This window comes from Camarhynchus parvulus, chromosome 1A, assembly GCF_901933205.1.
Source record: "Camarhynchus parvulus chromosome 1A, STF_HiC, whole genome shotgun sequence".
NCBI classification, from domain to species: Eukaryota; Metazoa; Chordata; class Aves; order Passeriformes; family Thraupidae; genus Camarhynchus; species Camarhynchus parvulus.
In genome coordinates this window covers 28,011,417-28,037,770 of record NC_044586.1, presented here as the reverse complement: position 1 = coordinate 28,037,770, position 26,354 = coordinate 28,011,417, and the positions used below count along the sequence as shown (strand labels likewise).

The 26,354-nt window shown below is 38.1% G+C and overlaps 1 protein-coding gene across 2 annotated transcripts in view; it reads right to left on the bottom strand.

Annotated features, from left to right (window-relative positions):
• The window catches only part of FGD6 (FYVE, RhoGEF and PH domain containing 6), a 73,136-nt gene continuing 46,782 nt past the window's right edge, over nucleotides 1-26,354 (bottom strand). The window contains exons 9-21 of one of the 2 annotated variants that reach the window (XM_030959437.1): nucleotides 25,334-25,384; nucleotides 22,238-22,296; nucleotides 22,013-22,084; nucleotides 21,453-21,521; nucleotides 19,817-19,915; nucleotides 18,610-18,689; nucleotides 13,994-14,096; nucleotides 13,356-13,502; nucleotides 12,406-12,508; nucleotides 10,389-10,516; nucleotides 8,651-8,779; nucleotides 5,621-5,769; nucleotides 1-3,115 (exon numbers count right to left, since the gene is read on the bottom strand). In XM_030959437.1, coding sequence (XP_030815297.1) covers nucleotides 3,079-3,115; nucleotides 5,621-5,769; nucleotides 8,651-8,779; nucleotides 10,389-10,516; nucleotides 12,406-12,508; nucleotides 13,356-13,502; nucleotides 13,994-14,096; nucleotides 18,610-18,689; nucleotides 19,817-19,915; nucleotides 21,453-21,521; nucleotides 22,013-22,084; nucleotides 22,238-22,296; nucleotides 25,334-25,384 — 1,226 coding nt within the window. In that variant the 3' untranslated portion in view covers nucleotides 1-3,078. The remainder of the gene's footprint in view (nucleotides 3,116-5,620; nucleotides 5,770-8,650; nucleotides 8,780-10,388; nucleotides 10,517-12,405; nucleotides 12,509-13,355; nucleotides 13,503-13,993; nucleotides 14,097-18,609; nucleotides 18,690-19,816; nucleotides 19,916-21,452; nucleotides 21,522-22,012; nucleotides 22,085-22,237; nucleotides 22,297-25,333; nucleotides 25,385-26,354) is intronic. The other variant, XM_030959439.1, reaches the window with a different exon arrangement.

Below are 26,354 nucleotides of genomic sequence, written 5' to 3'. Positions count from 1 at the left end.
TCAAATAATGTGAATTTATTTATACAAAAATGATGAATATCCACAGAAATATTTACAACTTTAAATTGTTTTCAGTTACAAAATAAAAATTCTATTTTTCCATTTAGACAGTATGATTTAGGACTGCTCCAAATAAAATCCTATTTGGATGGTAAATAGGGGACAGCAGTTACAGCAAACAAATGCACTGAATGTGTCTTTCCAGACATCTCTTTACATTATGATGTAATAAACATGGTTGAGTAATTGAGTTTCCATGCACAAAATATTTAGTAAAATGTGTTCCACAGCTGCTCAGATTGTTTTAAGTCCTTTGGGCACACAGTTTTAAGTTAAAGAGAATTCAAGATCCTAGAAGCTTTAATTTATCTATGAATAAAAATGTTAGAACTAATATTCAATGCTAATGTTTGTCTCATACTCTACTAACCAATCTTAAATTGATTACAAACTATAGATTCTTATAAGAAGAGGTAGCAGGTGTCTAAAATCTTCTGAACTTGTTTTAGTGTTTAGCCAAATCAAGACATGAATATTTTAATTTTGATGGTAATGCATCAAACTGGGAGGTGAACTGGAGAAATAGGGCAAGTTTGAAAAGCAACCATCTGAAAATGTTATGAAAATGCTTGCGTTGTGGGTTCTTCATATGACACAAAGCACTAATGCAGGAGTGAGGAAAAGAAATATTCAAACACATTTACAAAGACAATTTATTTCACACAGAATGTGACTGCAATATGTATACTACTGTTTATAAGGCTCTGTTCCCATCTCTTTATGTCACAAATTTTTTGCCCGATCAACCACTTCTGGAAGAAGAGCTCTGATTTCCACAGAACACTCTAAACTATTTTCTCCCTCTGCACCAAATCCTGTAGAGGTAGTTTGACACCACATGAAGCAGAACTTGGGCACCTTACTCAGTGTGTTTTGACTTTTATTGCTCTGTTTTGCAGCAGGGAAAATATCAAAGCATAAACTAAAATTAAATTCGCTTGCTCCTAGCCAAATTTCTGATTCATTTCCTGCTTCATGACTTGCCATCTTCGTTGGTGCGCAGTCCCTATGAAAATATGAAGAAGCTCTTCCCTTTGATACTATAAACCGGAAGAGACACGTCCCATCTATGTTATATTGATACCAGTTTGGTTTTGGATACACTAAAAATCACGTCAGAAATCACCCTGAAGAGACATGGTAGTAATTTACTTAGCTTCAGCAGTTGTTTTTGAAAATTAAGTAAAAGCCCTTTGTATATAACAAGAGAGAAGTATTAATTTAGCAGATTTGTATTACAATGAAAGAGAATAGAGGCTTTAATCAGACTCCTACTACATTTCCAACACCATCTGGACAAATCTCTGGCATTCCTGAGGGAAGTCAAATCTACAGCCTTAAGTCTCTGATTCATAAGGTACTCTACTGAAATGCTGGAAATCAATGAAATTTCTTGTATAGTTAATATTAAGAATTCGACTTCCAAGCCCACTACTAACTTTGGAGAAGCTCTTGGAAATTAAGCTTCTTCAGACCTCTGTTAGTATCTTGGACCTGACCTTGAGGTATATTGAGGGAATAAGAGAATTTTGGTTTGCATTTTCATTCTTGGCCTTTTTGTGATGAATATTAACTATTCTAACATCTCTTTTCTTTCTGCTGTGAGGTCACAGAATAGCTATTAACATGGAATTCAAACTATTAATTAAAAGTTAATTGCTCTTAATTTTGTTACCACAACTAGCTTGATTCAGGGGACTATAACCAGTGTTTCATAGTGAAATTAACTGACTACATATGCATTGCATTTGACATAAAAATGGCTTTCTTTCATGTGGGTTTCATAGTTTTAGTTCCATTTATGCTATTACAGTGTTAACATTTTTTAGAAGTTAAATAGACTAAATGCACCAGAATCATCAGTAAGTATTTCCTAATGAGGTATACCGATGATTTTATTTAAGAAAAAACCCCAAAACCCAAACACCTAAAGCTGAATTCTGTTTTAAAGTGTCAAACAGAACAAATCATATTGTAAACAAAAGGTATTTCAAAGAATGGTATGCATTTTCAATGCCTTCTGCACTAAAAAAGCTCTGTTGTCTCCGTGTGGCATTTCCAGTTTAAACATAATATTTAAATATACAATAGTTTTAAAATTTTCAGAGAAGAGGGTGCACATATTTGTTTACTGTTCTTTGAACAATAGTTTATACAATAGAGTGTTTCATATTGTGTACAGAACTCATTCGACATGAAGTTTTGAAACAAATAAGATATCTTGTCTTTGATGATCAAAAATGTATTTTTACTCTGTTTGAATAATTCCTGGAAACTTAAAAGATAATTGATCTTGCAATTGCTGGAAGATAACTCATTTAGTCTCTTTGGCATCTGTAGTACTGTAACAGCTCTAGTGCCTTATCCCTGTGGCTGCAAACTGTTTTTTAAAATATTTTTCCCTTTTCTGTTTTTTAATAATTTAACCGTATTTTGTTTTTGTGACACAGAATTTGTTGTACTTTTTTAATGTACTGGTATGCGAGATTTCAACTGCCATTCAAGGAAAGGAGCATCAATATCAGACAACTTCTCAAAAAGGAGCTTACCTAGTCAACAAAGATCCCAAATCTGTGAAATTCCTATACCAATCTGTTCTTGCTAAATTGCAACGTGAACATCAGCAACTCAAGAACCTATACATAAATCACGAGGAAATGTACAACTGCAACAAATCTGGTTTGTGGGTTTGGTTTTTTTTTTAATAAAGCATAAAGTTTGTAACCTGTTGACCAACAATCTGCCATTCTGAGGACACTTTGGACTTCAATACACAAATAATTCTGCCCATTTAAGTAAACACTGGAATTTAATAAATAACACATTTTGTATCAACACAGAAATACATACAATTCTTTAGAAAAATATTATTTTACACTAAAAATGCAACAACTCCTCATCCTGACAAATATACAATTTTATATAGGTTGTGATGGCAGGATTCTGTTTCTTTGAACAGTTGCTGTAGTCTGTTTTATCACCATCCTTAGATATTTTCCTTTAAACTTGCTGACACTGCTATAATACAGTGCCTTCTTGAAAAGCTTCTATCCACCTGTTAGAAAATGAAACACTGTTAGGAAGTAGCTGATAAAAGAATAAATCTCAGTGCTGACACTAGCTGCAGATTCACACAAGAAGGAACATAATACATCCAGCTGGTCTGTGAGTGCAAATACCAAAGTCTATCCAGTGAGTCCAACCATGGCCTGGTACAAGGCCATCCCATAGAAGCTTTTTTCTGTGCCTCTCCCATACTGAAGTTACATGCACAAAGAACCGGTAAAGCTGGGAAACCAAATGCTCTAAAATTAGGCTATGCCAAGGGTCTGCACACCTTTAAAAACCTCCAATACTCCCTTCTCTTTTTCCCTGCAAACATGATCTCGGAGGAATCAGGGCACTGCTGTACCTGAGGCAGCATCTGCATAACCCAGGCTCTGCTTCTGCAGCAGGTAAAAGCCAAGGACTGGTGGGGCTGAGGGAGGAAGTCACAGGCACATAAAAAGGCAGGGAAGGGCATAGAGGGCACTGGGGGAAGTCCCAAACAGCTGATCCAAGGTTTCTCAAACTGGAAATTCAAAGTTAATATTCAGACACTTTTACTCCCTATAGCTGTGGTTTCTTTTCCTACTTGGTTACGAGGGTAATAAACATCCTCAGCTCCTCAAGAATGCAAAAATTAATGTTCCTGAAGCACTCCAATGCTACAGAACAAATAATTATGTTTTCTGAGTGAGGGCTGAACTGTGTGTATGTAAAGGTAAGAGGCCCACATAATGAGCATTTTTTTCCTGAGTGGAAATCTTGCAAGAACTGAATGAAACAAAGACTGTAATTATCTTTATCACAGAAATTCAAACTGTCTTGGTATTCACAGGATATCTAAACATTAGTCACAGATGCTGGCTCTTCCTTGCCCTGAGCATTTAATTTTGTAGCTGTGTGCGTGTTCTTTGAATTCAAGCTTTTGGCATGAACATATTAATCATGACATGCTCACACATGTCTGCACACACAGCTCAAACATCTACCTTACTTTTTAGTAATATTTTTAGTATTTTCTATTGCCATGTATACATTAAAAACAACTAAAGTAGAATACAAATGCAAAAAAAAATCATAAACAGCTTAAGCATTGAATATAGCACTGGAATTTAAAACCACATTGAAAAGTAACCATCTGTTAAAATTTATTATTGCACTGAGACCAACAGATCAGGTATTTCTTTGGTCCTATCAGGAGAAAATAGTGTCCACTGATGCAAACAGGCCAACAGCATCTTTTTGTTTTTTCCTTTTAAGGCTGTAAAAGCAGCATTTATTCTGAAGGTTCAGCATAAATCTCCTAAGGATATTAAATACTTGGAGAAAGCTTGAAATGTAAACTACTTAATGTTATTCCTAACCCAGTAAAATACACTATGTCCAATTTCAAGCTTTCTTCTGATGAGAAAAGCCATTGTCTCAGTAGAAAAATAAACCTATTGAATGCCTGGGGTTTTTTTAGTTTGTTTTATATAGTACAAATGAGGACACAGGGGAAACAACAGGATAGTATCTTAATTAACAAAGAAACATTTATGCACATCTGCACAAAATACTCCCAAAAATCAAATAAAGACTTCCAGATTTTCTTCTGTAGAGAAATGTCATTAAGCACTTTCTCAGCTGTTCAAAATTTCCTGTGGTATTGGATATTTTATTTTTAGAATGCTCCTATTTGCAGAAAACCAAACCTGCATCCATTTGAATGTTTAAGTACTAATAATGGGCTTTTAAATGCATCAGATCTATTTAATAATGTAAACTTCATTAGGGGAAATGGCAATGAAACCAGTCAGATAAGAGAGGCATGTAAGAAAGAGAGCTTAACATGTATTCCTTCTATGCTCGTTTCTAGTTTACTTTATGAATCATGTGATGAATGTTTTCTACTGATTAATGACCAAGCGTCCAGGTTATTTTACATGAAACCAACACAATTCATAGCTTGATAAATATGACTCCAAGTCCAGACAGGACTTGAAATGAAACAGCTTGTGTGAATGCTCTTTGAATGCAAGCTTTTGGTCTGAGTGCATGCCTAGGTGCTCATGGGCATCAGCTCACACACTTCAAACCTTGGCCCCCAAATTTTAGTGTTTGCTTTATTTTTCATTGCCATATATTGATTAACTAATATGAACAGGTGAGATTAAAAAAAGGAGCATATCAGTTAATTCTTAAAAACATTTTCTGGATTTATCCAAGGGTAACGTTCAATCTTCACTTGAGTAGATCAGGGTAAGAGAGGAATGGGTGAGGAAAAAGAAAGATTTCTTATTTTATCTTTGACTTTCTCATTCTACATTCAGTCTTTTGCAGAAGAGAGTCTGCTTCCTTCATTTCAGAACCCCTAATGAAACTGGAACCTTACGTTTAAATAATTTAAAACTTTCATTTACTTATGATGTAATATGGATCTTTTATACATATGCTAAATGTGTGAATATTAACATTCACCACTTCTGAATTTTCTAGAAATATGTAACAGAAATGAATTCAAATAGTTTCTTACTTTTGAGCTGAATGGGGATCATCTGCCTTGAATATGTAAAATAAAGTGTTTTTGTGCAGTAAATGGAACACTCTAGACTCTGAGTTTTCACCTTTTACTTCACTGACTGTGAATCCAAGTAAAGGCTGGCTCTCTAATGCTGCCACATCCTATGTAACAGGAAAAAAAAGGAAAAAATACAAAATTAGAGCTTGTAAGACATAGTAAGGCATGCATTTAGACTTCACACACCATACCACTGCAGCAGACAATACAACAAATTGTTATAAACATACATGCACAGAATTCTGCTCTTTATATTCTCCAGGCATGAGTCAGGGGACAGGAAATAAAACCTCAGACTTCAACATCACTGACCCTCTTTTCATTTCCCTGATAGCATCTACCTCGGCTTTCACTGCATGGTCCATCATTCTGCCCAGCAAGGACTTTTTGTACCAACAGATCAGAGGCCCATCAAGCCCAGTGCTCTCTGCAGCAAGCTCAAAGTGAAGTGGGACACTATTAACTGCACTGAGTGTGCTAAAAGGAGGAGCTATGGAGGCAACCTGTGCTCCCAAGCACTGAACACAAGATCCAAATCTTTAAATGGCTAAACTTACCTCACTTTCTTTTGCTGGAAATTAACACGATAGAGGAAAACAAGTTGCTGAGTGTTCAATAATAGGTGATTAGAAAAGCCCTTCCTCATTAACCTCAGTTACCTTTTTTTTTAATACTCTTGTCTTTTTATTTATGAATAAAATACACAGCATTCTTGGAAAGGAAAAAGGGAGTATTTTTATCCTGTGCAAGTTCCAAAACAGCGGAAGGCATTGCAGGCAAGGTCCTGCAATGCTTATGAACAGAAGAAAAAAAAATAGCTAACTCCCCAAATTTACATAAACACTGACACATCAGGTGAAGACTTTGGTAATTGCCTCTACAGTGAAACAAAAGTATCCTGTGACAGCTGCATTTCTTGATATTGGAAAAGAGTCATGTAAGGCTGAGTAATCTGTTTTACTGTCTCAGGTCTTCATACCACTAATAGGCAATTTCTTTACCATTGATCTTTCTATCATTTGGAACAAATATAAGTAGCTTAAGTGGCAAAGGCAACACTGCACCTTCCCTTTAGACACTCTAAATAATGTCTCCTGCAATGGCTCACCAAGATGAAAACTAAGGATGGATATTCCTCAGTTTAAGAAAATAGGAAAGAGTTAATTTTGTGATTGTGAACTGCAAACTGAAGCTACTTGTCGGGACTCAGGACACACCTCTGGCTGTCCAGGACACCAGGACCCCTGCTAGGGGTCTCAGAGACCCTGTCACAGAGCCCAAGACACCTGTGGTTTTGATTATGACCCATGGAGCAAATTACCAACCTTATATGAAGATCAGCAAGCCACAACAGTTTAGGTAGAATAATAGTGAAATTATCACGGGCTGGAAAAGAAGATTTTGAGTTTTTTGGTATGGGGGTTCAGGAGGCAAGATGGAGGGAACTGGGTGTGTCCAGCCTTTCTCCTTCTTCTTCTTGGCCTTCATCTTCTGCTGTGATGTTAGCACTTGGGGATTGGTTTAGAATATAGGTGCACTGTCTAACATGGGTGATAGGTATTGGAAGGTAAAGGTAAATATGATATACGTAATTTGTGGTATAAGAGACGGCGCAGCCTTGGGAGCGGGCGGAGAGCGTCGTGGCTGCCTTGCTGGTCAGACCTCTGTCTGCCAGGGAGAAAATTTTGTAGATAAGACTTAATAAACAACCTGAAGACCGAACAACAGAGAGTCCAGTCTCATTCTTCAGAGCCTGGGGTCGTTCCCTGGACCACCCAACTCACCTCGGGGGCAGAGAACAAGCAGCCGACCCCGAGAGCTACTCTGTAAAGTTGATATCTCAGAGGAACAAAGCAAAAGAAAATTTAAGGTGACTCACAGACTTTGCTCTTTTTTTACCTCTGCCAGTTTCCTTTGTAAAGGCCAGAAGAAACACAATGCTCTGAAATGATTTTCTAATTGATGTAAAAGTAATTGTTTTCTACATACTTATTTAAACTGTTTTTAGAATTACTTGGGTTGGGTTTTATTTTTAGTATTGCCAATGCTGTAGTGGAAACAACATCACAGGTTTTAGACATAATTCCAAGTTCTAAAATAAAGCTTGGCAGGAACAGCCCAGGAACAAATCTGAGCACAAACCAGGAAATAACTAGAGTGGGGGTGGTGTGGAGTGAGGAAGGATAATTCTTTACATGGCCAGGAGAGGTTGGGCCTTACAATTTGAAAGTGAGGGATAGCAATACCTTAAAATAGATGCTTTGGATATTTTGCTCTTGAAAGCTAGTAGTAAACCAAAACAAACAATACAAAAACCTGAAGCCCAAGATCAATACATCTGTATCTGTTACAAAACATTCTAAGAACATTCTAAGATGCAATAAAATACATCCTCAGCACATGTTGGGATACCATATATATGTACCATATATACATATATATATGTATGTGTGTTAGAGATTATTCCACACTGCATAGGACTACTCATTCTAAATAAAAAAGCAAATGCCATTACATAAGATGCATTTCTTTTATATCAAATAACAACTCTAGGCTGAAGACAACAGTTTCGGGAGAAGTAAAAAGATTTAGTTTACTCCTTTTGCAAGCATTCAAAATACCTTATGGAACTGCAGAACAAGATAGTTCAAGATGCTTTTATAATGTTGCCTTTGCCACTAGGACTGTGATGCATGCAAACAGATCCCCCATGTATTCAGCTGACTCAGAGAATACCTACAACTGAGCAATGGTGTTCTACGCAGAGGTACTCAAAGCTAGACCTGGAATCAAACACCATAGCTATATCAATGAATTATGGTATCAAGCTCACTAGGCCTTTTCAAAATACTGCATCACAATCAGATCAAATAGTGTAAGGTGATCTAATTTTATAGCTTTTTTTCTAGATCATAAAAATAAACAACTTTGTTACAAAGACAGTGTTATCACTGGATATTTAGTTTCTAATATGTGGTCTCTTACCTCACTAGCAGCATATGTGTATAGCACCTTATTTTTTATAACAAACCACAGGTGTTTCCATGGTTTCTTACTGCCCTTAGATCTGTGTAGGTAGCCACTCATTGTAGAGTCTTCTGTATTTGCTGAAACCTGAAAAGGAAAAAAAAAAGAATCAACAAACCCTAATAAGATTTCACAGTACAGCTTTTTTTTTTTTTTAACAGATTTCCAGAGCCCTGCCTGTCAGAGACTGAAATTCTTACCTGATCTCAGGTTAATGTTGCTAACTAACGCAGATGGATGAAAGAAAAATTATTTTGTCTGCTACCATTTATCTGGTCTGGAAGAGAGGTTTCCAGTAAATGGAGGATGGAACTTAAGTTGGATATAACACAACAAGAGAGAGCTGAAATGCTGAGGAAAACATATAGCTGGAGAACACAGATTCCTATATAAGAAGAATCATAGGATCAGAGTGGTTTGGCTTTGAAGAGACCTTAAAGATCATCTCATTTCAACTCCCCTGTCATGGGCAGGGACACCTTCCCCTAGAGCTTAGATGGCTTAAAGCCCCTCTAGTCTGGTCTTGAACACTTCCAGGGATGGAGAGTCCACAAGCCCTTTTTGGGTAACATGTTCCAGTTCCTCACCACCCTTATAGTAAAAAATTTCTTCCTGGTATCTAATTTAAATCTACCCTCCTTCAACTTATAAAGGGTCGCCCTTGTCCTATCACTACATGCCCTTGTAAAAAGTCTCTCTCCAGCTTTCTTGTAGGCCCCTCTTCTAGTGCTGGAAGGCTGCTCCAAAATCTCCCTGGAGCCTTCTCTTCTCCAGACTGAACAATCCCAAGTCTCTCAGCCTGCTCTATTAGAAGAGGTGCTTCAGCCCTCCTTCAACTTAGTAGCCCTCCTCTGGACTTATTCCAGCAGGTCCATGTCCTTATTACATTGGGGACACCAGAGTTATACTGCAGGTGGGGTCTCACCAGAGCAGAGCAGAGCAGAGCAGAGCAGAGCAGAGGGGGAGAATCTCCTCCTTCACCCTGCTGGCCATGCTGCTTTGGATTCAGCCCAGGACACAGTTGGTTTTCTGGGATGCAAGGGCAGATTGCCAATTTATGTTGACCTTTTCACCCACAAACAGCCCCAGTTCTTTCTCCCCAGGGCTGGCATCAATCCATTCCCCACTCAGCCTGTATTTGTTCTTGGGATTTCCCTGCAGGACCTTTGGCTTGGACTTGCTGAATTTTGTGAGGTTCACACAGACCCATCTCTCATGCCTATCCAGGTCCCTCTGGATGGCATCCCTTCTCTCCGGTGTGTGGACTGCAACACACATCTTGGTGTCATCAGCAAACCTGCTGAAAAATCACTTCCTCCCATTCCCAAGACCTACAATAAGTATGGTTACTCTACTCTTCCTAATCATAAACCAAGAGCTGAGCTGGTGTAGGAGTCTTGTCATTGACTGTTGGTACAGTGATAAATCACAATTCAGGGAAACACAGGGAAGCAAGAAAGAAATTACAATTTTAACTATAGCTCTGAATCACAGTCTCACAGGTGTTTATGAAGTTTACACAGTGCTTCATTGTTCATGTCCCTGCATATTTAAAACTAAGGCCCAAACCTCAGAGACTCATTTTGACTTTTGATTCTAGGTAAGATAGTTAAAATAAGGATTTTTTTTCCCCCCACTCTTAATATTGATGATATAATACCAATAAGGTACCACTTTTGACCAATAAAATACTTACTTCTTTGAGGGCTGCAGGAATTTTTTTCTGCTTTCTTCCAGAGGGAATACTTTGCAATACTGTAGACAAGGCACTTGATGGAGATTTATGGTTGACTGGGGATCCGTTCTTAGGAGTGCACTGGTTATCTAAAACGCACAGGATGGATATATTGATTCCATGTCACAGATGACTAAACACAGGCAATTCATTCTTGGACTTTTCTCCTTAAAAACAGCTGGCATTTTTATTCAGATTACAGGGTTACAATAGTAACACCTAATCATGTGAAATTCAGCACTGAATTTACTTTTCAGTGTTATCATCGACACCATGAGTTAGAACCCCCCAAATCACAATCATACTAAAAAAACCACAAGAAGTTTAAAACTAAACCAATTGGTCTTGTTTGTTTTCGAAGTCTGATTTCTGGGTGTTGAACTGCCTTTGCTCATAAAGAGGGTGAAAATTAAGTCTTAAAAATCACAGCAAATTTTTACAGCTGTCCTCTATGTTTTCTGTACTTTATGTTTCAATTTTCTACATTTGTTAACTTCTCAACCTTATTCAAGAGGGATGTTCCTCTTCCAGCACACACACATTTCTGGACATTCCCATCTCCCAGCATATGCTGTCTTTCTCCACTGCCACAGGCAGTTACTCATCTCTCTTGGAAGACTTATGCAACACTTCACCTCTTCAAAAATCCTTTTTCTAGCAGCACTTTTTTTTACAGCTGCACTTGGAATGAGTGGTTTCATAAAGTCTGCTTCTAGAGTTGGCCCTGAACTCGGTGATGCTCTGAGATAATGAGAAGAGCAGGAGAGCAATGTGATTGCCAGCTGTGGTGCACCTGCTCCCCAGCCCTTCTCCCAGCTTCAGGCAGCTGCAATTGCCTGCAGCACAGCAGCCTCTAGTGCCCAGCACAGACACCTGCAGCTGGTTCAGACACTGTCCTTCCCATCACCCCAGGCTCCCACTGTCATTTCCTGGATTATCCATGCTGCTTTCTGCACCCCCATTGGAAATGTCACCCCCAGCTTGCTGGGATCCAGAGCTTTATCATTTCACCAGGCACCACAGATTTCCTGATACCCCAGAGAGCTCGTGTCACACTGGAGCCTTGCCAAGGGAAGGGGACCAGAAAGCTCTTTCAGTCTGTCTACAGCTCATTTGGGTACTTTATACTCGAGTATTTCAACTTAGTTCACAGCAAGTCTTGTGAGATGGGACTGGATTCCCACCTCACTGGGAGGTGCTTCCATTGTTCCATTGATTTTACACTTGTTTCTGCAGAATGATATGAAGCTTCTTCATAGAGATGTACTAGAGTTTTCTCAGGATGAGGACACTCACCCTGGATCTCGTCTTTAAGCAAATGTTATTACCATTAGGCTATCCAGCCATTGCTATCCCCTAGGCACCACATTCTCTGAAAGTGTTCCAGTGAAAATTGCTCTGGCTGTGGTGTTTCATGTTGAATTCCGTATTGCCAGTGTTCAGTAGGCAATGGTTAGGAGCTTGCTTTCAGAACTGAGGTACAAATATGCCAAATTCTTGAATTCCATATGAGCTGAGGCTTGAGAGTGGCTTGAGGCCAGTTTATAGACCTGAAAAGACTCAGCTTCAGAAAGATTAAGGCCTGTGTCTCTAGTTTACGGACAAACAAGTTACAGAGTGTAAAAGCATACATGAACCCCTGGGAGGTCAGGATAAACTGTGAGGACTCTACACTTGTACCCTGTGATTAATGAAAAGCAATGTAACACTTGTCACCTCAAAAGGAAAGCAACATAAGCTACATGTCATCACCATAGGGTAAAGGCATACATGTTTCTGGAAGAAAGAGCCAATGTATTGCAAATTCATTTCTTAACTTGCTGCACAGAAGCTTGTTTGGCTTAGAATCTCGGGCACCCATCATTTTTCAGGCACAAGCAGAATTAAGCACTCGAACCCAGCAGTAAAGATGAGACACACATATACCATGTTATAAAGGCCACAAAAGTAAGACACAGTTTGTGAAGACTTTCTTTACCTTGCTTTTGTAGCTCCCTGAAGCAATGATCACATACTCTAGCAGGCTGGTTTTTCATATAGTCTAAGCCATGTTTGTTTGATGAACAAGCTTGACAGACAATCTGGAAACAAGACAGAAACATATAAAAGCATTATTGTACATGATGTGCACCTGTAAATCACCAAATACCCAAAGACATTCACTTCAGCACTTTTAAGCCCATAAAAACCTGAAATAGGCATTATTTTACAGTGCAGATGTTTTAAGATCTTGGCTTTTTCCCATGTCTTTATGCTCAACGTGCTGTCCTTTCCTCCTCTAAATTATAAAAATTTAAATATTAAAAAAAAAATAAATTCGTGAATTAGGAGTCAGTAAGCCAACTTAATGATCCATTAGAAACAGAACAAACCTACTGTGTTACTGAACTGTTTCAATCAAATTTTTTGAAACAGATAAAAAGCTATTGCTCGCTTGATGACTTCTTTACAATACAGATGCCTCAACTGCATTGCATTCTAACTTTGTATTCCCACTGGATTAAAAGAAGAAAGATAAAGTTTATTAGATATAGCTTTCATTAGTGTAGATATAAAAGAAGGTTGGTACTAACTTCAAATCAAAAATCATTATTTATCTTATGAAAATTAGTGAGGAAGATACTTCTTCATTTCAACTAACATTTGTGGGTATTATGTAATTACAAAATAACCATAAACAGAACTCCAGAATGCAAAATAACTAACATGTAGCATGTTGAAGCTTGAATACTGGTCTGTCATAACACCTGTCCAAAAAGCCCAAACTCCAGTCCCCAAACCACCAGCCCCAACATGTTGGTTCTAACCCACATAATTGTGTCATAGTACAGGGTTTCTGAGAAGAGTAGTTTCTGACAAGGCTCCACCTGAATGTCACACAAGGAACCTGAATGACCAACTGAAAAGGTAACCACAAGATCAGCCGACCTTCCCGCACGCCCTGCAGTGGTGCCTTCTCCATGTCAGCGTGAATTCACTGGTACAGATCATGCACATCGTGGCTCTCGTGTCAGGGATCCAGATGGGAGCCTTTGATCCCAGAGGACTGTCTTCTTCCTGCTTCTCTGCATCTGCCTGAGAGAACACAGGCACAGTAGCACTACATTCAGTGAGGAGAAATAAGACTAATGTTCATCAGTGATTGTAAGATAATGCTAATGGTGTTGGAAAGCCTTCTCTGATAAACTGCCATGGTCTTAAATGTTATCTACTATTTCATCCGCGACCATTATAATGCAAGCCTGACAAAAGAGATGCATTTAATGACTTTCAAGCTTTACCAGCCTACTTGGATCAATAACTGCTTTATTTTAAAACCTTTTCATTTAATCTTTCTGCGCACAAGGCTACAGAGAACTGTGAAAACTGATTTGGGTTTTTTTGAAGAAAATAATTTTAAATTTATGAAGTAGATAACACTATGAAATATTCTGTTCTACCATCTGTTCCATTATTTACCATCCTGCTTTATTATTTGTCACAGAATACCTCTCTTTTCTCTAAGCACCTGTCAGGAAACTTTATATTGAAAAAGAGAACAAACCAGCAATAATGGTGGGATATACCTCTTCAAGACTTTTGCTTGGATTAAATGTGATTCTCTTTTTTGTATATTCTTCAATCGACTTGGAGATAGCTTCTAACCATTCATCTCTTTCTGTAGCAGAGCTGTTGGAGTAAAAACCCACAAAAGCAATTTATTATTATTAACATTTTAAGAAGCAAGTGTTGATTAGAATTCCACTAGCTTTATTACACAGTGGAGTAAGTCTCTTGCAATTCCAGTTTATAAAACGTCTACAACTCCTACTGCAACTGGCATTATTTTTTAACCTTTGGCATAGTGTTAGTTATTTATGTTGATTAATACTAAAAAAGATTTGTTTGTCTGCTGTCATGTGGATTCCCTCCTTCCCCTTCCTCCTTCCAAAATCCCTGTGATTCTTTCAAGGCTTGTCTGTCATTGCTTCCCCCTCCTCCCCAGACCCTTGAATAGCCTGAATAATACTTGTTTAAATGATGCTCCTAGAACAAAGGCATGGGCCTTCCATCTTGAAGGCAACCTGAAATTCCAGCAAGCCTTTTATCTCCCCACCTCCTTCTGTCTCAGAGTGCAGATTGCTATACCCAACCCTGTGAAACTCCAAGCTTCTGTCAGATAAAACCACACTGATTCTTCTCCTGCCTTAGTGCTCCTAACTATTTGCTCCTTTCAAATAATATTGTTTTCCCCAAAATGTTTCCATTGGATGAGCTAGCTCAAAGAGACAGACAGGTAAGCTTAGTCCATCTCTTTATCCCACAGCTGGTGGTGAATCACTAAACAAGTGCAAGGAAAGCATTAGGCTGAAGTGGCAGGGCACAGGGAACATGAGGAGTACCTGGTGCAGCAGGACCCCGCAGCTAAACTGGATTATGTGCAGTGCCAAAGCATCTCCTCTGTCCATGGGCACAGCACCATTTTCATAAATCTGTGCTGTTCCTGCTGCAAAGGGCAGCCTAGTATCCTTTCTCTCAGCCACTACACCTTATTTTCACTCTTGTGCCGGAACACACACAGTAATGCAGTGGGCTGAATTGGGAAACAAATCCATACTAAAGCAAGCCATCAACCTGCCCTTCCTCTGGATCAATTTACCAACTAAATTACCATCACACAGCTGAACAACTACTTGTGCCAGCAACACAGAGAAGGCTCTGAGGAAGGATGAAGCAGTTTTGCAGCAGAGGAGCAGCTAGACTAAGATGCCATGCCAGCTTAAAAAGGATTTCTAAGATTTAAACAAGAATCCACTCCCAACATTTTTTTCTACTCCCCACTTTTTAATTGGTATCAAATAAATTAATTTGTTTAAACCGAGGAATTGAACACAAATATATAGAAAGAAAGGTTAGGGAAGAGGTAAGCAATGACTTACACAAATAAGGTGTCTAACACCAATTATTATTTAATGGTTTTGTAGGTGAATTTGGAAGCTTTTATAATTTTTGCACATTTAAGGAAAATATTTTGAATGGGGGGTTTGAATGGGATGAAACTGAGTAACATACAGAATCAGAGAGGACAAATCTGCTAAAGTAAACACATAGGAAGCCTGTGAGGCTCAAGCAAAAGAAAAAGGATCTAGCACACAGAGCAACAAAATCAGAACAAAAGGAGAGGAAATAAGATATATGCAAGGGCAAAGCAATGCATTAGTGTCTGTCCCAACATCTCACATTCTGAGTGGAACATTCTGTTCAGTCTATTTACCTTTGCTTCCTCATCCGGAAAGAACAACTGGTCTGCATTAACTACGAAATATTCAGAATGCTAATCAACTCCTTTGGCTTTTTCAAAATCTGGTTACATTTAATTAGATTCCTGTAATTGTATCAGTTAATTAACTTGAAAGATGGCACAAGTTTTGGAGATTACACATCACCACCATCCCTACCATGTGGGGACTGCTCCGTATGCAGCGGCTTACACAGCTACAGGCTTACACCTTTGTATTTCACCAGGAACCTCATGCTTGGTAGGTTTGCTACTGGTAGCCTTTAGGATTGTTTACAATCCTTCAGAATGGAAGAGCAAAGGTGGTGCCACTGGCAACGATGCAATGGTGTGCTGCAGCAAAATCGGCAGTTTCTGCTGCTGTCACTCCAGCCCTCCCCCACAGCTTCCCCTGCTGCAGGTCCGCTATTTGTTGCATTCTTACAAAAGTGATTTTGTCTATTAAAATCGCAGGAGTTTCTTGGCTTTTTTAAACATCATTGTTTTTATTTATTTAAGATTTAACATCACAGTGGAAAGCCTCAAATGGATTACAGAAAACCCCAGCAATGGCTAGCACTGGCAAATGCATGTGCTGAGGGCACACACCCAGCTGCTCACTGGAACTAAACAGCTCAGTGGCCCCAGGAGGGCACTGGGGAAGTGTGTCCCTCTTGCTTCCAGAGCCTTAGGGCACCTCTCCCAGCTGAGCCTGTCTTGCCTGACCATCCTTAGGTAGGACAGGAGGAGATGCAGCCCTATCTGCCTGGGGTAGCTCTTCATCAGCTTTATTGAGGGGCCAGACCACGTCAGGCTGCCATGGCAGCTGTTGCCAAAGCTTTACTTCTGTACAGTGCTGTATCATGCAGATGTATTAACTTGCTTTTCTGATGAAGAGATTTCTAGTACAATGCTGCATTGTACTATGAAAAACAATTCACATTCCTACAGATATCCCAGGAAAACTGAAACCTCAACCATGACTAGATAAAGTGCAATACTAATGCAGCCAGTAAAACTAAACCTGAAGTAACAGACTCTTGTCTAGGCATTAATCTATATTTCTATTATTAACTGGCCTCTTTTTACTACTAGCAATTTTTAACCAGCTTATTTTTCACTTCCTTGTCTCTGCTCCCAGGATCATATCAGAATCCCTTCTTTAATGTACACTCCACATAATGCTTATTATTTGAAAAAAACCCATGGAAATGAAATTTGTCTCCACTGTCTTTAAGACTAATTTGAACAGTTTTGAAAATAAGGTGGTTTTTTTTTTTTTTTTACCATATAGGACCTGACAAGCTGTTAGAATGAGGCATCATGCAAAGGAAGATGTAGCCTGGGCTGACAAGATGTGAATTCTCTTCACATTTAGAATATTTATCAATAGGAAAAACATAGTTGATTAGGAAAAATATATGCAAGCACCTGCTGCTGGTAGTATTTTTCAATTGCTTTCCTCCTACACCACAGCAGGCCAGTTCTTGTGACAGACAGAAAATAATCTGAAAACTGTCATTTACATTTGGAGCCTCCAGCACCTCCTTCATGCCATGCAAATGCAACCTCTCTCTGACCCTGCTGTCTAACTTAGGGCTCCTGCACAGGCATGGCTCCCAGCAAGTATAAAAATAACAGAGCTGAATGCTCCCAAAGATGCAACATCAACAACACTAAAACAAAAAAAACAAATTGTAGCAGCCTCAGTTGGCAATATGAGGTTAATTCCAGCAATTTCAAGGCTAAGACAAAAGTTTGTCACAAACTCTGCCAAATTTGATGAGCATGTTATCTATAGGGGTTTTCCCCTATGGGCCAGCACATCTTTCCCAGGAGTTGCTTTTAATCTACCACTTAATCAGTTCATCAAAAAGACTAGTCTATCCTGTTTTGTGGAAAATAGGTAGCTTGTATGTTAAAATGATAACATTTTCAGAAGTTCCAATTATTCTTTTATATTTTTTTAGAACAACTGAATTAAAAGTGAAACACTGTTTCAAGTCAAGTAGAGATAAATCCTCACTGCCTGCAGCCATCCCCTGAATGCCTTCATGTGTCTGTGTGACCTCTGGTCACCGAGGCACCTAAGCAGCACAGAGCTGTTCACATTCCACTGCAGCAGAACCATACCCTAAACTGTGAAGTGCATTTTTTATCTCCAGTGTGCAGAAGACCTATAAGAAATGTTTAAATTTGTTGAAGAAATACAGAATTACCCATTTCAAGTGTGCTTTTATAAATAACTACTGCTCTGAAAATTGAGCTACTTTCCTTTGGCTTCTTTGACAATGTTAACCTTGGTCTACCCCTCAGCTACAGATACTGCTATCTCTGTGCATTCTCATGTCAGTATTTACAAGGTCACACAAAAAGCAGCAGTCTGCTCTTGCTCAGCTTTGCTAAATAAAAGAGAAAACACGTCTTTCTTCATTGGTATCAGCACCGTCACAAATGTCAGAACACATAAAACTTCAACTCAAGCACCATAAAAACAACAATGCACAAAAACAGGCCTTTGCTAAAGGCATCTCAATGAAGGTGACCAGAGCTGGCTCAGTGACCATATATCATTTTGCTGTTACTTAGAGAATTTGGTAACATAGAGCATATCAGTAATTTTAGAAGAAAAAAAATACTGAAAAGCAAAGCCTAAAATGAAGTAAATTGAAATCCTCTCAAGGAAAGGCAGTGCAAGGATAGTATTTCAATTTACTTGGAAGTTTCTGAAGGTGTAGCTAAGGTGAAAAAGAGGAACCAAACAATGGTTTTATTCACTCTGATTTACTGATTTCCTCTATTCTGTAATCACTGTAGCCAAGAGTAACTTTTCATGACATTAAGTGCAAAACAAGCTCTAAAAAGCTTGTGTGGCCTGTTTGAAAACACACAGTTTTAAAATCACTGTTTATTTGAAAGATTTACCTTGCTGAAAGAATGAAGGATCTCTCTACGCTTTCAATGTTCAGTTCATTCTGATATGCTTCCTGCGTTGGCTTCTTAACCTTCAGCCGAGAGAGAAAACTTCACATTCAAACTGAAATGGTACTTTTGTCATTGCTTTAATCTTAATTCCTGGAAAATCTCTTACATTTTTATTGCAGAAGGGGAACACTGGAGAGAAAATACTCAGAAATAGGAAATCATATACCAGTCGAGAGGGCCCAGCTACACTAAGATTACACACAGCCCATCCTTTTATTTCACTGGTCCTCATACAAGCACTGGAGATGTACAGGGGAATGAAGCTCAAGAGCTGTCAGACACCTTCCACAGAGGCCCAGTCATTTTGCCTTGAGCACCTCCTGCAACTGGACAAAAAAAGGTACTGCTGCTGCAGCAGGATGAGATGTAGCCCACTGGTGTACCCCAGAGTGGGCAAGGGCTGCACTACCCTGTTGATCCTTCTGAGCTACCAAATTTCAAACTTAAGGGGGATTAAAAATCAAGAGTGGGTCTGAGCCACTGCAAGACGTCTGCTGGCTAAAGAGATTTTGTAGCTCTGCTTGCAAAACTTTGGACCTGAGTGCCAGATCTGTACAACAACTTGATTTTTTCTGACAGGACTGGAGACAATGACTCCCAAGGCAATGATTTGTTGTTCCCATTAAGTGTCATGTCAGCGACTGAGTCATTATATTGCATGCATGTCCCTTATCATTACCCAGGGGGCTCAAGGCTTAACTTTGATGCTTTTCACAAGGGCTCAGGAAGAAAAGTTGTATCTTCCCTCACAGTTAGCAAATCTATAAACCAGAGAAAACTGATCCATCAGGATCTTATCGGGCAAAGATGCCTAATCTCTGGGTGTCAGCAATAAAAAGCAGTTAAAAGTGAAGCAGTCTAAACAAAATACAATGCAAAAAATTAGTAGGCAGACAATTCCAGAGTAGGACAACACTGGGTGAAATGCAGCCAAGATGATCCTGTAGAAACAGAATATTTAGGGAGACCTAGATAGCAATTCCACAAGCCACATTATGCAAAAAATGTCAAGCCTGTACAATTGCTCTGGAACAACATAAGCATATTTAATATCTCTTGCAAAAAGTAAACACAGGTGTGTTTTCAAAATTTGAAGGCCTGAGTTTAGGTAGATTTGAAGAAAGGCTCACTTTAACAAGTGACTCACCTTCATTCCAGCCAACGACAGCATGTTGTTGAGTTTATACATCCCTGACTGAACTGGAGTAGTATACAACAGGGCATCATTGAACTGTAATACAGAATGCTTTTAATGACTAAAGTTGGTTAAAAGACAGATAATTTCAGATGGATTTTACTGGAAGTACAGAACTCCTACAGCACTGAGATAACTGTCCAGAAGAGTATCTCCTACTTCCTATTATTCCACTTAGAAACCAAGAAGCATTTTCATGTATGAATTTAGATAACAATAGGTATCTATTTATATCCTCCTTGTGTAAATATACATTTGGCACATGACTAAACAGTGCACGGATGTCAAAGAACAGGCTGTCAGAAGGGACAACCATGTTTCTGGCATACACAGGTACATAGTATAGCAAACTACTTTAAAAGGATATTAGAATTAACCATTCAAACAAATCAAAGCAATACAGAAACTAGGAGATAGCAGAATGGATTAGCAATTTGTAAAGGACAAACTTAACTGTACCTTGTGAATTTTACCAGTTTAAAGTGCATCCACTGTTTATTTCCTGTTCTACCAGACTTGGATTTGTTGAGTGCACTTACTGAACAATAACTAAGATTTTTTTATTTTATGTGCTGTTCAACACATGAATCCAAACTTCATTTACTACACATAAACAAATACCAAAACTTGAAGTGCCTCTTAAGTTTTTGCTATGTGGCTCTTTGCAAAATAGCCAAATGTTTAAAATGATTACTAAATCTTCACAACATGATAAATGGAAAAATCACTGCATCTAATGGTATGAATGCTAGCCTGTACCATTTATATCTATGAAAAAAACAAAGCCCTTGCCCCATAAAACAAAACATAGAAAACCCAAGAGACACAGAAATTAGCAATATCTAGTCTGTGAAGCTTGAGACAGCACCACATTTTTGAGAGTATTTCGGTAACTGGTATAATACACACTCCAGGACTGCCTATCCCTAGGCATTTCTTCATATCAGGGTAACTACAAGACAGGATTAAACCAGGACTGTGGACCAGTAATGGCATAAATTACAGGATAACAGCTGCTTTTCTGTCTAAATAGAAGAGATAAACAAAGGGTTCAAGTGGAAACAGAAACTTCAGAGATGCACAGCAGTTTCAAAACAAAGCAGTAGCAGAGACAGGAAAAGAAGCCAGTACTTAACTTCCACCCAGTGCTCTGCTCAGGATGCACGTGGGCTCCTGCAAGGGCAAGGAGAGAGGAGGAGGGAGACAGGAGGAAGGAAAGGAGGGAGGGAAGGGTGCAGTAGCAGTGACAAGAGTTGTAGGTTTTAAGATCTGGTACAGCTCAGACGGGGGTACAGAGGGGGTAACTGTACTACCTTCCACAGTACCACAGATAATGTCTTCTCATGAAAGCTGTCAGATTTTAAATGAGCATTGTTCAAAATAGTACACTTTAGTGAGAACTTATTTTCCATTAAAATTGTGCATATGCCACAGACAATATCTCTACATTAGAACTGACTGAATAGAACAGCAACAATTAGTAATTTTTTCTACTACCTGCAGTTATTTGTTATGCTTGCAGTGTAATATTTTAACCACTAAAAATTACACTAGGATAAGGCACATAGCAACATACATAGCATCTTACCAGAAAAAACATTCTTGGCTGCATGACCTTTCGTGATAGCTTCATCAGTGTTCCCTCTTTCAAAAAGACCTAGTAAATTAAAACAAGAAATGCAAAACTTAGCCTTTTAGGGCACAAGCCATGCAAATGAACTAACATTTTTATAACTATTATCATGATTAATATTATTACTACACTAGAAGTGCTGCACAAGTTTTGGGATTCAGGGTTCCCTTTCTGAGAAAAGCTGTTTATCCTTATGTTTCTCTAAAAGTGAGTGTGGATGACTGCATTAGTTTGCCATGCTGCACGTGAAACCATGAGAAATAGAGGGTTAAGCTTGAGGACAAAAACCTGCCTGCAAGATCTGGCAAGGAATCATAATCTAAAAATTCTAAGTTTCTGTCAGATAAACATCTTAAAAACCCCTACACATAAGGAGCATCAGTATTCATTTGACTGCTAGAACCTAATAATGAAGCAAGGGACCAATTTTCTTCTTTGTATATTCCAGCATCAGTCTTTGCTTGAATATCATCTTCACTTTCCCTGCAATCTGCTGAATGCCATGGGGCACTCACCCTTCCTGGCTGGACGATCTCATGGTGTCCATTTAAACTGTATTGGATCTGCATGAGCTTCTGAAAGTTATCCTATGAGGGGAAAAAGCAGAAGGTAAGTACTTGCCCTTGCATTCATGATTTTTTTTAAGGAACAAAAAAAAAAAAAGAGAGAAAGAGAGAGAGACAGAGAGAGAGAAAGAGAAAAAGCTTTAATCAATCAGCTTCATATGGCAAAATACTTACTCCCTGCTTCATAATGTCATTGGCATGGTTTGCAACTTCTATAACAACAGCTAAAGCATCTGAAAGATGAAGGAATGTTGTTTTGGTTATACAGACCAGTTAGCATTGGTATCATGTAATGCACAGATACCATACTGCATTTCCACATCATTCCAAGACTGAAGGATCTTTTTGTACAGACACTGCATTCAGGAGCACTTCCCAAAAATCCCAGAGTCTTTGGATCATGGTTTAATAAGTATGCCCTAGCAAGTCATTGCTTCAACCAACAGTGTCAATTATTTCTTAGAACTACAGTCCATAGGCAAAGCTAAATTCCAGTTTCTCACACAACAAATTAATTACTATACTTACAGCAGAAAAGTCAACAACATTTTAACAGAGACTTTATAGAGACTAAGTTTTTGCCATTTTACCCAAATGCCATCACTGCCATTCATGGATGACTACCTAGAAAAATTATATAAATCTTTGTTATTTCTATCTTCTGCCTTTAATTTTTCTGCCCCTCAAAATAATGGTAAAGTTCAAATTTCTAAATTTTGAACTTGCAATACCAAAAGAAAAATAAGTCTCTGGAAAATGTTACCAAATATGAGCAATTACATTAAGTACTGATATTTAATAACCAGCAACTGAACTGTGAAAGATCCTAAGGTGTAAGTGCAAAAAGCAGTTATATAAAATGATTATGTGAATACAGTGAGTGTTCAGTCTAAGTCCAAGAATCCATCCCATACAAGGATCTTATTCAAAAACCTGCAATTTACTTAAGTTAGAAAAATGACAAAACCGAAAGCTGGAACAACTGTTGTGCTGAAATGTAGTCTCTAAAGCATTTAGCACCTTCTGAGTAACTGAATTACAGTCAAGCACTTCAAAGAAAGGAATAAATTTGGTTAAAAGTCCACAGAGAAGCCTACCAAACCAGGTAAAACCAAGGCCTTGGGTTTTTTCCTATCTAATCATTAGAGTATTAGTACTGTAGAATGCGTATACTTCCCTTATTGTTGACTCATATTTGGAAAGTAAGTCTGTTAAAAGACACAGCTTTCTGAACTGAAAGGTTCAGAACCTCATGAAACCATATAAGAAACTAAACAGACATGAACAAAAAGCTCCTCCTAAGCCAGTTGAAGGAGAATTTTTGTAAAAGATTGTCACAAACCAAGGCGATGCAAGCACAGAGTCAAACAGCGAAGATACAAAGCACATATCAAGGATTTGATCAAAATTTAGGTTGAGATATAGATGTCATGGAACCAAGCAAGCCTGCTGAAATGTAGCTGGTGGTCTCTTTCTAGGTAATGCTGGAGCTGCTTCAGGCAAAACCCTACCCAGCTCCCACCCACATGAAAGAAGAGGAAGGGAAATGTAGCTAAATTCACAAAGACAGGAATGAGCACCTGATTCTCTCTGTTATACTTTCCTTCATCTCTCTGTTACTAGATATATATATTAGAACCTTCAAATTTTATCTATTGACTTCAAGAAAGATTGAAGAATTTTAGAGAAAATTATAAAATTTGCTGGTTAGTGAAGGGAAAGTTCCAGGATCTCAGGACTATTTATACAGCCAAGACTAAATGAATCTAAACAACAACATAAAATAATCTATAGGGTCAACGTCCATAAACAAAGTGCTTTTTGGCAGGGAAGAGCATTCCACTTATACCACTTAGCTGAAGTAATGTATTCAAATTAAGGTCAGCAAGAAGAATTGTACTATTTGGGTTTTTTTCCAAGAGTACTAATCACAACCAAACCCAGTCTCCCTCTCCATTCCTACTCCCAGGCTCTGCATTGGAATTAAACAACTAAGCAAAGTTAGAAGTAAGACAAGCTTAATTATTACAAGAAAGATCTTGGTGACCAAAGATTAGATTTTCTTTACTTACCCAAATTCTAAGATGGACTACCAAATACGTCAAATATCAAATTAACACTTAGGCATTGTTCTAACTTAGCTTCAGCTTCTATCTTTGATATAAGAAGGAAGAGAAAAACACTATGAAAGATATAACTACAAAAACCAGAGAAGCTGGGGAAACCACAAAAAAGTGAAATATATATTTCGGTTGCTCTCTTTTCAAGTGGTCAGCTGTTTAACATGCAGTGCAAGTATTTTGTTGACAGCTATAAGAAGTGCAGGATGAACTTTTCTATCTCTTGAAGAGCCATAAGTTAAAACATCTTTGACTTGTATCTTCAACATACTCATATATGTCTAAATGTCTTAAGAAATATATTCACTCATATACTTCATGGTATTGTACCAGCAGACAAAGCAAACTTGGCTCAGTGCATTAAAGGTATTCATTTATTGCAGTTCAATCAACTACATCTGCACAACTCTTCTAAAGGCAATGGACTTGCACAAATGTGACAGGATCTCATGCAAATGAAATGGAAACATTGACTGGGAGCATTTTTGTACTGCTGAGGCACACTCTGAAGAAGGAAACAGCCTGAATGTGCAGTGCATTGATATGCTTGAATTAAACCACCTTCATCTTGCACCACTATGAAATGTGTGGTCCTGTTCTCTTCATCACCAATGACTTCTCATTTCCTCTGATCTCCTTTCTTCTCACATGCAGGCAAAAACCTGCATGAGTAACGTGTGTTTGTGCAGCTTCTGACAACTCAAACTGGAGAACTCCTCAGGTTAAATATTACCCATGGCAGCTCCTTAATCTTGCTCACTTCTGCCACATAGATGCTTTTCCTGGCACAAAGAGAGAGGAGGAGGCCACAAAGGCTCATAGCAGGAGAGAGCATGCTGCTTATTATGCTGCTTATGCTGCTTAAAGGTCTACAGATGCAAGGGACTCTTTCAATGGCAGTGCCTAAAATATCTGTTTAAACTGCCTGTGGAACTTCACTCTTATCTCTTGGTTTCAATTCAAGCGTGAGCTGATATGACTGCCAGCTCCAAACTTTTTTGAAACAAAAGCTTGCAATCTTTTAGTATCTCTGGTGAGAAACTTAGAACTAAATAGAAAACATTTCTATTACTGACTTAATATTGCATTTTGCATTTAAAATCTTGAAACATTGGTATATATGCTGTTATTTCTTTAAAGAGACATTTACCTTGAGTATCCCTATAGTCTGCAGATTCTTCTAAAAGATTCTTTAAATAATCTGTATAAAGAAAAAATAATATAGAGATAGTTTTGTTAAATAAATAAACAACACCAGAAAGTAGTAAGCCCCCATCTTTTTCCTGGAAATCTGCTCTTCAGATCTACTACTTAATTGACAAAAATCTACTACTTTATCTTTTAAATCTGTCAAGGTAATAACAAAGTGAAAACTAGCATCTCCATAATGAAAGTATATCAGCAAAGAGATAGGTTACTGAAACAGTGGTCTTCTCCAGTGAAAAGTGATATATTGTATACATCATTCCAGAAGAAAACAAGCAAGTGAAAAATTAGTACATACTTGCAATCATTTACATTTAAGCTGATGTAAAAAACTTTTGAAGACTATAACTTTTTGTCTGAACACCAAAACTAGTTTCCAGGAGCTATTAAAAAAGTAGTCCACTACAGAAGATCTCAGGAAGATTAATATTTTTCAGTAATAAACACAATATACTTCCCTCAATGTTAAAATAGGCATTTTCAGTTTTCAATGACACTTGCAGTTCAACCACGAGATGGCACCCTCGATCCATTAAAGTCTTCGTAGCTTTAAAATTTATTTTACTTCACTAAAATTAACTCCAAATGTATGACTATACATGAAGACATCCCCCTCGAGTTTCCATTCCCTGGCTGAGTGTCTAGTTCATCAAAGTGCAATAATCTGTCAAAGATTAATATATATCCTCAGTAAAACATCAATCATGTACTCTGTAATCTTTGAACTTCTTAAAATGAAAAGAAACCAAACCAGAAACATTCCAAGAGATATACATTAGATTGATAAAATGAACAAATACTGATTTATAATTACCTTTTAAATGAAGCATTAATATTCTGGCAGATCTAATGAAAACTAATTACATGTAATGTAGTAAGCATTCAATTTTAGCTTCTCAGTTGTACAAGCTTCATGTAGGAGTGAAATAATTCAACTCCCATATGCCTGCCCTACCCAAATTCAT